This window comes from Orussus abietinus, unplaced genomic scaffold (assembly GCF_000612105.2).
Source record: "Orussus abietinus isolate OABI.00-Male unplaced genomic scaffold, Oabi_2.0 scaffold9, whole genome shotgun sequence".
In the NCBI taxonomy this organism is placed as follows: domain Eukaryota; kingdom Metazoa; phylum Arthropoda; class Insecta; order Hymenoptera; family Orussidae; genus Orussus; species Orussus abietinus.
The window spans coordinates 458,156-470,684 of record NW_019396004.1 but is presented as its reverse complement, the minus strand read 5'-3'; the positions used below and the strand labels follow the sequence as shown (position 1 = coordinate 470,684).

General features: G+C 48.9%; 3 protein-coding genes across 5 annotated transcripts; 2 read left to right on the top strand and 1 right to left on the bottom strand.

Moving 5' to 3' along the window:
• Positions 1 to 73: 73 nt before the first annotated feature.
• LOC105700812 (E3 ubiquitin-protein ligase parkin) lies at positions 74 to 2,874 on the top strand. Of its 2 annotated transcripts, XM_012426998.2 has the most exons (10): positions 74 to 88; positions 199 to 390; positions 464 to 849; positions 929 to 1,139; positions 1,213 to 1,579; positions 1,652 to 1,853; positions 1,935 to 2,093; positions 2,167 to 2,292; positions 2,375 to 2,459; positions 2,530 to 2,874. In XM_012426998.2, the coding sequence occupies exons 3-10, from the start codon at positions 592 to 594 to the stop codon at positions 2,637 to 2,639; spliced, it is 1,518 nt and encodes a 505-aa protein (XP_012282421.1). In that variant the 5' UTR covers positions 74 to 88; positions 199 to 390; positions 464 to 591; the 3' UTR covers positions 2,640 to 2,874. The 2 variants fall into 2 exon arrangements, with proteins under 2 accessions (XP_012282421.1, XP_012282422.1); XM_012426999.1 differs by lacking the exon at positions 74 to 88 and having other exon boundaries at positions 173 to 390; positions 475 to 849.
• Positions 2,875 to 2,995: 121 nt separating this feature from the next.
• LOC105700749 (brachyury protein homolog A) lies at positions 2,996 to 6,841 on the bottom strand. The gene is made up of 7 exons (XM_012426900.1): positions 6,781 to 6,841; positions 6,158 to 6,360; positions 5,461 to 5,556; positions 5,030 to 5,273; positions 4,748 to 4,901; positions 4,328 to 4,513; positions 2,996 to 4,197 (listed from the first exon to the last, which is right to left on the bottom strand). Exons 2-7 carry the CDS (start codon positions 6,358 to 6,360, stop codon positions 3,365 to 3,367), a joined length of 1,716 nt encoding a protein of 571 aa, XP_012282323.1. The 5' UTR covers positions 6,781 to 6,841; the 3' UTR covers positions 2,996 to 3,364.
• Positions 6,842 to 8,784: 1,943 nt separating this feature from the next.
• LOC105700810 (cyclin-dependent kinase 11B) lies at positions 8,785 to 12,457 on the top strand. Of its 2 annotated transcripts, none has more exons than XM_012426996.1 (8): positions 8,785 to 8,957; positions 9,119 to 9,484; positions 9,571 to 10,053; positions 10,139 to 10,321; positions 10,396 to 10,730; positions 10,864 to 11,455; positions 11,516 to 11,746; positions 11,860 to 12,457. In XM_012426996.1, exons 1-8 carry the CDS (start codon positions 8,869 to 8,871, stop codon positions 12,152 to 12,154), a joined length of 2,574 nt encoding a protein of 857 aa, XP_012282419.1. In that variant the 5' UTR covers positions 8,785 to 8,868; the 3' UTR covers positions 12,155 to 12,457. The 2 variants fall into 2 exon arrangements, with proteins under 2 accessions (XP_012282419.1, XP_012282418.1); XM_012426995.1 differs by having other exon boundaries at positions 10,124 to 10,321.
• The last annotated feature ends 72 nt before the right edge of the window (positions 12,458 to 12,529 follow it).

Below are 12,529 nucleotides of genomic sequence, written 5' to 3'. Positions count from 1 at the left end.
ACACTTCTCGGGGAGGGAGGGGCGGGAGGTGAATTTGCGACTTGGACAAGAGATGGCGCCACATTCGCCCTCCGCCAATGAAGAGCGAGTATGAAAATATTCCGACCAATAGCAAGATACCTAGTGCTGCACCTACGCGGAAAAAAAAGAAGCTGCTTCAGCAGGTGTTTTGACAACATTGCTCTAATTTTATCTCAGGTGTTTAGTTTACTTGGTGTTCGCTGTGTTCGTCGGTGAGAACGGAGCTTGTGCGGAATTGTTAAAAAACAGTTAACTGAAACGGCCCCAGAAACCGAGTACACATTATGTTATGTAACAATTGCTCCTTACTCTATTTTTAAAAAGCGTAATAATTTGGGATTCTAGGTTATGTTGGGGATGAGAGGCAAGGTATGTACATTTATCTTTAAAGAGTTTGCGAAAGAATGGTATTATAAATGTAGCAGCTGCTTCTATATTTCAGTGGGACTGTAGCGAAAAGGATGACAGGGTAAATTATTTTAAAACTATGCCATTGTCGTGTGTCGATTACCAATGATGGTGGAGTAGCTTGCAGCTTATGCTGCAGTTCGTACTCCTTGCATTCAGAGAATGAGTTTTCTCCTAGACTTTGTGAGAAATACTGTCATTAAGATGCTGGAATTGTTTTGGTTTGGTAAACGTAAATTGTCAAACTGCCTCAATATTTATGTCAAAACCAATACGGGTAAGACACTGTCTATAGAACTGGATCCAAAGTGGGACATCAAAAACGTAAAGGAGATCATCGCGGGTCGAATGGGCATTTCGCCAAGGGACATAAAAATTATATTTGCTGGGAAAGAGCTGCACGACTCAATAATCATAGAGGTAACGATAACTAGATACTTATTTAAGCTTTTACAAGAAAGTTCTTCTTTTTAATTAATTTGTGTCATTTAAATTGTAGGAATGCGACTTAGGGCAGCAGAGCATTTTGCATGCTATTCGGACTCCAGCAAATCGTCGTAAATCAGGTAGAGAAGGTCCTTATGCCGATGTCATAGAAGAGTCGTCAGAGGGGTCAGAGTTCAATGACAGTGGAAGTAAGCCATTGAATGAAACGCTGACCGACTTATCCTTAGATGAGTCAATGATCGAAGAATCTACAAAACAACAAGGTTTCTATTTTTTTAATACTTAAAATCATTGTTTATTCAGTACCAAGATGTTTGTTTTGTCGGTTGGTCACAGAGCAGCAAGGAGGTCGAGCCCATTTCTACGTATATTGCTCTACTCCGTGTAAGTCCATGGAAGCAGGAAAACTAAGAGTGAGATGCTCTTCCTGTGGTAGTGGAGCAGTCACGGTCGACAGGGATCCTCAGTGTTGGCCAGATGTCCTGCTGCCAAACAGAATCACCGTTCACTGTGAAAATGATTTTTGCACTCTCCCACTCTCGGATCGATTCTCTGAGGAAACCTCTTCTCAAGTGCACTTTGCGCAGTTCTATTTCAAATGTGCAAACCATGCCAGCCTTGGGGAGAAGGATGAGGCTGTGCCATTGTACCTAGTACGACCTAATCTTAGAAAGGTACCCTGTCTAGCCTGCACTTATACCAGGTAAATTTATTAATACATTTTATGAATTTGCTTTATTGTATTGTTGTATTTTGTTTATGTTTAATGAAATAGAGACACAGTGTTGGTATTTCCATGCGAAGCTGGTCATGTGACGTGTCTGGATTGCTTTCGGGACTACTGTTCGATTCGCTTGAGGGAACGTCAATTCCAGTTTGACGATGTCCGTGGCTTTTATACTTTGCCGTGTCCTGCAGGCTGTCCTGATTCCTTTATTCCTGAGGTTCATCACTTTCATCTCCTACCTGCACAACAGGTTCCGTACTTTTGCTATTTCTCATACATATTTATTTCTAAAGTTTTCATCACTGATCTTCAAATTATAATCTTGTTGCAGTATGACATGTACCAACGTTTTGGTACCGAAGAGTACGTTCTACGTTCTGGAGGACTCCTTTGTCCGCAGCCCAATTGCGGCATGGGAATCATACCACCATCAATGGATGAAGAGAACGAAGAGAAGTGTCGAAAGATTCAGTGCATAGGTGGTTGTGGAGTAAGCATTTTTTAAAACTATTGCTTTTAATGCGTTTAATAATCGTATTGATTTTTTTTTCTGTTTCATACAGTATGTCTTCTGCAGAAAGTGTTTACAAGGTTTTCATGTTGGAGACTGCGAGACACAACAACAATTGTACTTCGGTTCTAATTCAGGGTCTGCAGGATATGCCATAGATCCTGCGAAAGCTAAAGATGTAAGAAATTTTATTTTTCTATGATGCATATGTGTGAGAATATTATTCTCATTCTGTTTGAAAAAATTATTTTTCATTACAGGCTAAGTGGGACGAAGACACCAAAAAGACAATACAGACATCGACTAAACCGTGCCCTAAGTGTAGGACTCCTACGGAACGAGATGGTGATACAAATTTTATAACTATATTTAAGATTATGTAAAAATATTAATAATTTAATAATTTATTTTTTAGGAGGGTGTATGCACATGGTTTGCACTCGCGCTGGCTGCGGCTACCAATGGTGCTGGGTGTGCCAGACCCAGTGGACCCGAGAGTGTATGGGGAACCATTGGTTCGGTTGATCGGTCTTCCTCTACTGTGATTCTTATCAAGTTAAGCATAAGTATAGCGTCAGAAATTCGAACACGTCGCGATTAATTAACCTTTATTTAAAAGTTAATTATGTGAGTATACGTATAATTAATTCAAGAGTGGAGACGTGAAAAAAAAATGGATCTTCCCGTTATTTTTCAGCCAGAATAGCAGTGATATTCCCATTAAAATATGTAAATAAAATTTTGGATTCCACCGTTTAAATTGGTGTATTCTCCAGATTGTACTTACGCATGAATTGTGCAAAATGATCCCAGCAACAGATGATGTGAAAGAAAAAATGGAATTAAGTAATATGAGATAGAAGTTATTTATTTATTTATTTATCTATGTATGCAGAAGGGTGGTGTACCTTTCGTACGTTTAGGGAACGCAGATATCTACAAGATGTACTACAAGGTAACGAGGATAATGTACTTTGTCGAAGGAACTTATGTACAGTTCACAGTAAACTTGCATTATTAGACGGAATTATTTATTTAAAAGTGTACAAGCCTGGACTCATTATGCACGGAGACATGCAACTGCATCGCTGCTACACTTTACCGGAGGAATTTATTTACACCTAATTCATCTCTGCATGCACTCAGAGCAGGACGGAATCTCTCGACAGCCTACTTGGGAACCAACGAAACAATTTCATGGTCGGAATCTCCTAATTACGATTTAATCTGCTACAGTCCGGATGAAACTATCATATCGCCGTAGTCTGCGGTGCCGGTGGAGGAGTCAGCGGGGTCCAGGTCTGGTGATCCTCGCTCGACGGATCCTGAGGATGATGATGATGATGAGAAGCATGACGATGGTCGATCACCGTGGCGGCGTATCTCCGGTCGCTCTCCACCGAGACATCGTCCTCGGGGTTCCCCTGATCCGCGTAAGCGATCTCGTGCTCCTTCGGAGGATCGTACTCTGCAGGAGGAGCCGTTGGCCCCTCCGGCTGGTGCAGGTGCAAAAGCTGGTGGTGCGTCGGAGGCCCAGGGTGATGGTACTCCGGGGCATAATCGTGCTGCGCGGGAGAAGACACCGAGTTGGGGTCACCGTTGGACGAGTGAAGAGTCTGATGAAGAGTCCCGGGTGCTCCGGAGGGGTACGAAGAGATCTGGTGATGCAAATGTAGGTTCAGATTGAGGTACGGCTGCTGTTGCTGCTGCTGTTGCTGTTGCTGCTGCATCTGGTCGCCTCCTGCGGAGGAATGCAGCCATCCCGACGAGTCCGTGCAGTGGGCGTGCTCATGGGGAACGGGACTGCACCCTGGAGGAGCCGAAGGCACGTAGAGGGCACAGGTCGTGGTCGTCGTCGACGTCGTCGTCGACCCTGCGTGTCGACCCAGGACGGAGTGAGAGTACGAAGCCGCGGCAGCTGCCGAAGACGTCGGAGAAGGCGAAGGCGACGAGGGCCAGTCCTGGGTCAACGCGGAGTTCAGGCTACCCATTGGTTCCGGGCTTCGAGGCGACCATCCCGTAGCTGCTACGTAGGCTGCGGAGTGCAGAAGCGGCACGGGACTGTACGGATCCACGTGTTGTTCTACAAAAAATTAATAAGTTAATGAATTTCCAATTAAAAGGACCAGGAATTATTTGTTACTATTTGTAGTTGACTTTCCATCCGATATTGCGTTAATCCTAATAATCCTAATAAATGGTCGTCGACCAACCTTCTTGCAGATATTTATGCCTGAGAGTGTACGGTGCCGGCCTTCCGGAGGATTTGTGATTCGCAGAGATGGTGCAAGCGTTCCCCAGGTTCCCCGGGCCACTTGGCATTTGGCCCTGCGCTACGGCTATCGCAGGATTGTACTCGTAGCCCACGGTGGGCTGTGGAAGAAACCAAGCGCTCGTATCTGCAAGGTGGAGAGACGTGCTAATTGAAACGGTACACAAGGTCTGCCTCGCTTCGCTCTCCGCGCGGCTCGACTCCGAGGGAGCTATATCGAGGAAGCCGACGCCGTTATCGGATCTCGCACGAATGGACAGGGACTACCGAAGAACGAAACCCCAATGAAAGAGAATTCAACGAGAGATCGCAATGTGATATATTATTCCGAGTACGGAGAGAGCTCCAAAAAATGACGTACACTGCGGATAGGACTGCGGGTCGACGGGTCTCTCTTTGGCGTCCAAGAAAGCCTTGGCGAATGGATTGTACTTGATTTTTAGACTGGTCACCTCCTCGTTCTGGTACGCGGTCACCGCGATGAACTGGGTCTCCGGGAACCTGTACGTCAACACCTGCGAAAAGAAAAGAAATGTCGGAACGACGGAACGTTCAGGGAGTCGAACGAAGGAAAGCCCTTGGCCTTTTTTACGGCGGAAATTGCAAGAAGAAGATCGAGACCGATTTTGATCGGTGAACCTACGGTCCGCTGTTCCTCCGTGCCCACGCGAACCAGGTGCACGCGGGGCTCGTACTTGTGCAGGGAATTGAGCATGATCTGCCCGTTGCCGTTGGACTTGTTCGTCAGCTTCACCTTCGCGAACGACACGGCTTCCTTCATCCAGTGGGCCCCGAAATTCGGACTCTCGGGGTGGATGTAGATCGGATTCGGAGGAGCCACCTCGGCCTTACCTCCGGGCACCCACTCGCCGTTCACGTACTTCCACCTGGAATCACCACCGAGCAGACTACGTAGCCGCTAAATACTAAGACCGAGGCATACTGGTTAATTTTCAGTTCTACGTTCCTTAAAAAAAAAAAAAGAAAAATTGTATAAACCTTCCTAGGCGTCCCTAAATAAATCTTTACGTTTCATCTAGGACGATTTTCCACTTCAGCCTACAAGAGGAATACCTGTGAGGGTCGACTTGCACGAACTCCAGGAGCAAGGTGTACATCGCCGCCGGCTCCAGACCTCGGGCGATCACTTTGACCACCGGGAACATTCGTCTGGAATTTCGAAGAAGATGTCATCCCCTGAGCTCGGCGCGATCCTTTTTTACGCGACGTTCTCGCCATTCATCCCTTTTAATGGAGCTTTTATACAAGGGGTATAAATTCGGCCGTTAGGAAGGATCGCGTACCGAAACGCCTAGGACATCGAGACGTCTTTCTCCGGTCGAGAGGAAAGAAAAAGCCCGTCGGCCCGGGGTATTCCTCTGGAGTCGAGAGGGACAGGGCGGTGCATTCTCAAAGACCGAGGTAGACTACTGTCTCGCGTAAAACCTTTACTCTTTTATTGCCGCGTTTTATAGCGGGCTCTTCGTTGAACGCGGACTCACTTCAAAGTCTTCATCCGGAATATATCCCGAGCGACAGGTTTTTTCGGATACCTTTCGCAATCGAAAGGGAGGCCTTAAATCGCGCCGTAAAGTCAACCTCGGCGACAGGTCGCCAGTTCATTGTAAACGCGGATCTTCATCGGGAGCGAAATCGCGAGGAAAGAGTCCTGGACTCTTCGGGTCTGAATTTCTTTCGACTCGATTGAGAATTTTATCGTTTCCCCCGTCCGAATAAGAGTTCTCTCCTTTCCAGGACTCGCTCGACGCACCTTCCGTTCTTCGTGACGATCATCTCGTTGGTGATGCACTGGAACCTGGTCCACAGTTCCCGATCCTCGAGGGCCAAGGACAAGCCCGAAGTCGCGCAATGCCGGGAACTCCTGTCGCCGCGCTCTTCGTGGTCCTGCCTCTCCCGCTCGCAGCACGACGACCTGGGGGGACTCTCGCCACTCGGACTGCCGCTCGACTGCATCTGCAAGGTGAAAGAAACGACCGACCGATCGTATACGCGAGCTCCGAAATCGGAGCAGGACCTAAGATAGGATAGATGATCGCATCCGGTGGCGAAGGTTCTCCATTAATTTCGTGCCAACGCGTGCTTCGATTTTCAGGCAGGAAGACGATTCGAATCCCCGACACCCCGAAGAGGAGCGTCCGAGTGTCATTTGTTCGCCACCGACGATTCAACGTTTCGACGTCGCGTCGAGATACCTCGCCCACTCCGACCGTCTGGATAAGGACGTCGTTCGGCTTTCGGTACATGGTACGAGACTCGATCGACCCGAAAACGACGACATTTAAATTTGATCCAGACGATCGGAGGTCGACGGCGACCCGCAGATGCGCTCATCCGGGGAAGTGCGAGCGCACTGAGAAGTAGGCGGCGTCGAACCTCCAGCCGAGTCTTCTCGGCGAGTGCCCGGTTTCTGGTGAATTAATCAATTAGAGGCGATTTAATCACCGGCCGGCGTCACTAACACTGACTAAACGAAGTGATTATCAGGCGTTGACACCGACAAGGAAACGCGTCCTCGGACGACGCGAGAGAGTCCGGCCGAGATGCGAGCACGCCGCGAGGAGAGGTTTAGGCTTCCTTGTAACACTTGGGCGCGATATTTCACACTAGCCGGCGAACTCGACTGGTCGGACCCGATGCTCTTCCTTCTGCGCCGTCAATTGGCCCCCGACCACCACTCCAGGAGCCGCTCTCGGGAATTAGACTCAATTAGGACGACTTAGGCCGGACGTCGGCCGAAGTGGAGGCGCCGATTGGTCGGGGACGCCGATGAGCCGCGGCCAGGAGGGCCTCATTGGCGGATTCCTCCGGTCTCTCGAAGTCCTGGACCCGCCGGGGATTAGCCACGTCCTGGGCGGAGATCGGTGGAGGTCGAGACGGCCCATTGGTCGAGAATTCCTGGGACTTTGGAGAGGGACTCTCGCCGAGGGGGAATTGGGCGTCGATGCTCGCCCCGGACCCGCCTGGAAGTTAGGCGGGCTCTTATCGGCGAGGACGACGAGCTCGAGGAGGGCCTCCCGATGGAGATGGGCAGGACGCGAGAATCGCCCCCGGGGCCCGCCCTCGCCTGGGAGATCGACGCGCGGTCTTCCAGGTCTTCGAGTGCCGACGAACGTTCCTTGAAATGTTTTCGACGGACGAGAAGACGGAAACTGGAACTCGCCTCGAAGAAGCCGTTTCGACGGGAACGAAGAGGAGATTCTCGAACTGACGTAGGAATTGGATACCGTTCTCATTGTGACCGTTTCCACGTGGTGTACTTTGTTACCCGGGTATCGTGCCAGTGACGGGGTACGGATTATATTGCAACACCTTGAAATTATTTTTACAATCCGGAGCCGAAGAGGCAACGACGGCGTTTCAATGATGGATCGTTAAAAAGCCCGTTCCTGGCCATTTTCGTGATGAGAAAAATCAACAAAGTGCAACTTCCGCGGCCGAGCCATCTCGAATGTTTGAGGAAGACCGTCGGTTTACGAGCGGGTCCATTTTCGAGGACTCCTTTTACGGGCCTCGTTATTTGCGCAACTAGGAGATAGAGGAAACACGAAAACGAAGGACCGCCTCGGATTTATGGCCTTTACTCAAAATTATGGCGTTATTAAAAATCGCGCGCGCTGCGGTACAGTTTGTAACTCTTAGTGCGCGTTTGTTGGCGCGTTTAAGGAGTTCCCAAAGAGTCGAGGAAACTTCGACATTTTTTTTTTCGTGCGGTTTCTTAGATTAATATTAATAATAAATTGTTAGATTAAGATGCCCGTCTTTTTGGTAGGGTGGCCTGCAAAAATTGCGGGGATTTCTGGCGATCGACGTTCTCGAAGAGGAGGAACACGCAGCCGTGATGTCGAAGTCGGTGCTCGGCGAGGTGGAGGAAAAAGGCGAGGGTGCGTTTATATGGTAGCTGGCCCAGCAGTGGTTAGCAGGGCTATAAAAATTCTTGGGTTAATCAATGTTTATTGTTTGACGTTGCTGGAGCGTTTTACAGCACCTGTCGGTCCGTCGAAGGAAAGGACGAGGATCCCATTCATCGCCCCTCGAGTTTTCCTTCCATCTTTCGTTCGCTTATTTGAGGGATGCCGCCTTGAGTGAATAATCATCGTCAAGGCAGGTCGTATTCACGTATACCATCCTCGACGGATCTTTGGAACCTGCAAAAGGATGCGCTCGAATCCCTGGCCCTCTGCTTTGATCCCGAGTGAGTAAATTGTTTAACACGGTAACCTTTCAGTCGGCAAAGGAAAAACTGTCGATATCGTAATTTAATGTATCTACTATACTGCGGATAACTCTAGATGGCGTAACAAATTTTTTTCTTGGCTCTCTACCTTTTTTCCCAGAAGGTGGAACTACGAAGAACCGCAACTTCCCAGTCGGTAAAGAAGGACAGTCGCGCTAATTTCGGAGCAAGTGAAATTTTCATAGTGACAACGTTGACGGAAATTTATTTTCAAAGTTGTATTGCAAATGATGGCTGACATTGAAATGGACGGGGATAATCAAAGTGAAGACGGAGAAATCAAGAAAAGTCCATCGAAAGATATGGAAGACTACAGGTATGTAGTTACGAAGATTACAACTTTAGAGGTTAGGTCTAACGTATCCTCAACGTTATAAATGACTTAATCTGTGTATTTTTCTATTTTCGTTTATATCGCATAACTGAAAAAATATAATTTCCGATATATCGTTTAAATATTTCTTTTTATGGTGGCAGTTTCTCGGAAGAGGAAGGCGGAGATACCGCGGATTCGCTGGACATCAAGCCTCCTCAGGCAATGGTTCGACATCACAAGACCATTACAACAAGGAGAAGAGACAAGCACGTGGAACGTCGAGATCGCAGAGAAGAGAAGGAACGAAAGTCTCGTCATCACGAACGCGAGGAAAGGCACAGAGATAAGCATAGGCATCGAAGGCACGGAGTTGAGGGCATGGAAAGGGTCGAGCGCCCAGAAGGCTCCAAGAGAGAGCGGGATAGGATAGAGCGGATCGAAGCTCACGGTAGAGAGAGAGAATCGTCTAGACACGAGCGAAAGGAAAGAACGACCGGAGATCGAGTTTTGGAAGATTTGAGGGAAAGGTAAGTACATCATGGTGAAACAAACAGTCTGTATTTTCTTGCTATCACTCATATTTTCACTTGCAATTATTTGATATGAATTTCAGATTGCTCGATAAGCGTCGGGAGAGAAGAGAAGACCCTCGGGAATATAAAGGAGAATCTAGAAGAGAACTGCGCGTCGAAGAGACTCGTGAGGTTAGAGAGACCAGAGACCGTCGAGAAATGAGAATGGAAGAGGTTAGAGAGCGCAGAGAGATCAGAACTTTGGTGGACGATACGCGGGATCGTCGAGAGGTTAGAGTGGAAGAACGCAGGCACGTGCGAGTGATGGAAGAGCAGTATGTGGATCCTGAATTGATAGAGAGACCAGAGCGGGAGAAGAGACACAAGAGATCTCATAAACACGAGAGAACACGAGATAGAGACCGGGAAAAGGTAGATAGGGAGAGGGAACACAGGGAGAAACAGTTGAGAGAAGCCATGGATGTCGTCAATGTAGAAGATCCAGAGGAGGAGGAAGTCAGCGAGGTGCCGATCGAATCGAAAGAGGTTAAGGAGCTCAGCGAACAGGAGCTCAGAAAAGAAAGGTATGTAATTGTTCAATTTTATTCTCATAATTATTTGTAATGAAAAAACTTATAGTATTCTTAGAGTAAGCTCACTGTATTCCAGGCTATTAGAAGCCGACAGAGAGATGGCCAGAAGAAAGGAAGTGTCCAGGTTGGAGCTCGAGGCTAGAAGAATGAAGAGAGGCGAGAAAAGGCCAAAATCTCCGGATCCCGATCCAGACCCTTCGGTAGTGGAACTCTCGGATGAAAGCCCCAGTCCTGTTCAATCCGAGGGAGTACACTCTAAGTAAGTTGAAAAATTCCAATTCTGCCAGGGCTTATTAATGTATCGAATTAATAATTAATTACTTAACCTCAAAGTTCCAGACATTCGTCGGAGGAGCAGCAGAGCAATCGAGAGAGATCGTCGGACAGACAGTCCTCGGAGTCCTCGGAGACGACCAGCGATGAAGAGGACGAATCCAACGAATCGAACAAAGGCAGCAACGAGGACTCTAATGATGGCTCCGACTACAACAATCCCAGTCCACTGTCGGTCGATCGTCTGGCAAAGTCTGACCACTCCGATGGAGACTCCCCTGGCCACGTGGATTCTAACGGTGCAGCTCCAAAGGAACCTCCTGCTGAAGAGAAGAAACCCGTAGTGGAAGAAGAAGAGGAACCCGAACTGCCACCGTACCTGCCAGCGATTCAAGGTAAGGCCATCGCTAAGCCAATCTCCTACGTGGAAATATTTCTATCGCAAATTACATCCTCAGGATGTAGTTCGCATTCTCGCATACTTTTACCTTCAGTCCATCGACAACTAATTAATAATTTCCTGCACAGGTTGTCGCAGTGTCGAAGAATTCCAGTGCCTGAATCGCATCGACGAGGGCACCTTCGGAGTGGTGTACAGGGCCAGGGACAAACGCACCGACGAAATAGTTGCTCTGAAGAGGCTGAAAATGGAGAAGGAGAAGGACGGCTTTCCGATCACCAGCTTGAGAGAAATCAACACCCTCCTGAAGGCGCAGCACCCGAACATAGTAACCGTCCGCGAGATCGTCGTCGGCAGCAACATGGACAAGATATTCATTGTGATGGAATACGTCGAGCACGACCTGAAGTCGCTGATGGAAACGATGAAGCAGAAGAAGCAGGTTTTCATCCCGGGCGAGGTCAAGTGCCTGATGCAGCAACTGCTCAGGGCGGTGTCGCATCTCCACGACAATTGGATCCTGCACCGGGACCTGAAGACCTCGAATCTCCTCCTGAATCACCGAGGCATCCTGAAGGTGGGAGATTTCGGCCTCGCCAGGGAATACGGCTCTCCTCTGCGACAGTACACCTCGATCGTCGTCACCCTCTGGTACCGGGCTCCGGAGCTGCTCCTTAGGGGTCGGGACTACAGCACTCCCATCGACATGTGGTCTGTCGGGTAAGCCACCGGACTCTTCGACCATCCTTGACCCGGAATAACCCCGTTCTCGTCTTCCAGCTGCATCTTCGCCGAGCTGCTCAGAATGCAGGCCCTGTTCCCCGGGGACTCCGAGATCGACCAGCTGAACCGCATCTTCAAGGAGCTGGGCACTCCGAGCGACCGCATCTGGCCGGGATACAGCCAGCTGCCGATGGTGCAGAAGGTCGGATTCACCCACTACCCGGTGAACAACCTGAGGCAGCGCTTCAGCCTCTCCTTGTCCGACCTGGGCATCGAGCTGCTCAACAAGTAGGTCCCGCTTCCGGAAACTTTGTTAATACGTTCTCACCTATGGGGAAAGAAGCGAATAAATTTGATTGGCTCGTTTTTTTATGTAGCACCTCACGACTCCCATTTTTCAGGTTCCTTACCTACGATCCGCACCAGAGGATCACGGCCGAGGATGCTCTGAAGCACGGCTACTTTACGGAGACCCCTTTACCCATCGACCCGGAGATGTTCCCGACCTGGCCGGCCAAGTCGGAGCTGGGCATTCGCACTGCGAACGCATCCCCGAAACCGCCCAGTGGTGGAAAGGAGTACAAGCAGCTCGGAGATGCCGACGACGCCGAGCTCAGGTTCTCCGGGTTCCATATGGGCGTCACAGGAGGTGGACGCCAGCCACCCATGGGCGGTGGCTTCCACCTGAGGTTCTGAACTGCGACCATGAAATATGCGAATCGAGAGCAGAGAGCGGCTAGTAATTTACTCCGGCCACGGCGAGGAACCTGAAGACGCGTATTCGATTCAGGAATTAATTATAATTAATTATCCGCGCCGGAAGGACACTGCCTATCGGCTACCCGAAGAGTCGGGTCTAGGACGAGCCCCCTTTTTTAAGACGTTTTTCATGTTTGCAGGATCGATTATTTCTAGGATAAGATAACGGCGCTCGCTCTGTTTTAGAGTATAGTCTCTTCGGCAATGTAAATAAATTCGGAGAGGTGTGGAAGAACGAGATCAGGTCGGTCTACGGTTCTTTATGGAATGGGGCTAAACGTTTATACACATGTCGACATGTTGAAGAGGGTT

Excerpts from the sequence above, each read along its gene's own strand:
- LOC105700749 (XM_012426900.1), bottom strand. The coding sequence starts at position 6,360 with ATGCAGTCGAGCGGCAGTCCGAGTGGCGAGAGTCCCCCCAGGTCGTCG. Across the intron at positions 4,514-4,747 it reads CCCGCAGTCCTATCCGCAGT|ATACGAGCGCTTGGTTTCTT; the intron begins GTACGTCATTTT and ends TCCACCTTGCAG. Across the intron at positions 4,198-4,327 it reads GCATAAATATCTGCAAGAAG|AACAACACGTGGATCCGTAC; the intron begins GTTGGTCGACGA and ends AATTTTTTGTAG.
- LOC105700812 (XM_012426998.2), top strand. The coding sequence starts at position 592 with ATGAGTTTTCTCCTAGACTTTGTGAGAAATACTGTCATTAAGATGCTG. Across the intron at positions 850-928 it reads ACGACTCAATAATCATAGAG|GAATGCGACTTAGGGCAGCA; the intron begins GTAACGATAACT and ends TTTAAATTGTAG. Across the intron at positions 1,580-1,651 it reads CTAGCCTGCACTTATACCAG|AGACACAGTGTTGGTATTTC; the intron begins GTAAATTTATTA and ends TTAATGAAATAG.
- LOC105700810 (XM_012426995.1), top strand. The coding sequence starts at position 8,869 with ATGATGGCTGACATTGAAATGGACGGGGATAATCAAAGTGAAGACGGA. Across the intron at positions 10,322-10,395 it reads TCCGAGGGAGTACACTCTAA|TTCCAGACATTCGTCGGAGG; the intron begins GTAAGTTGAAAA and ends TTAACCTCAAAG. Across the intron at positions 11,456-11,515 it reads ATCGACATGTGGTCTGTCGG|CTGCATCTTCGCCGAGCTGC; the intron begins GTAAGCCACCGG and ends CTCGTCTTCCAG.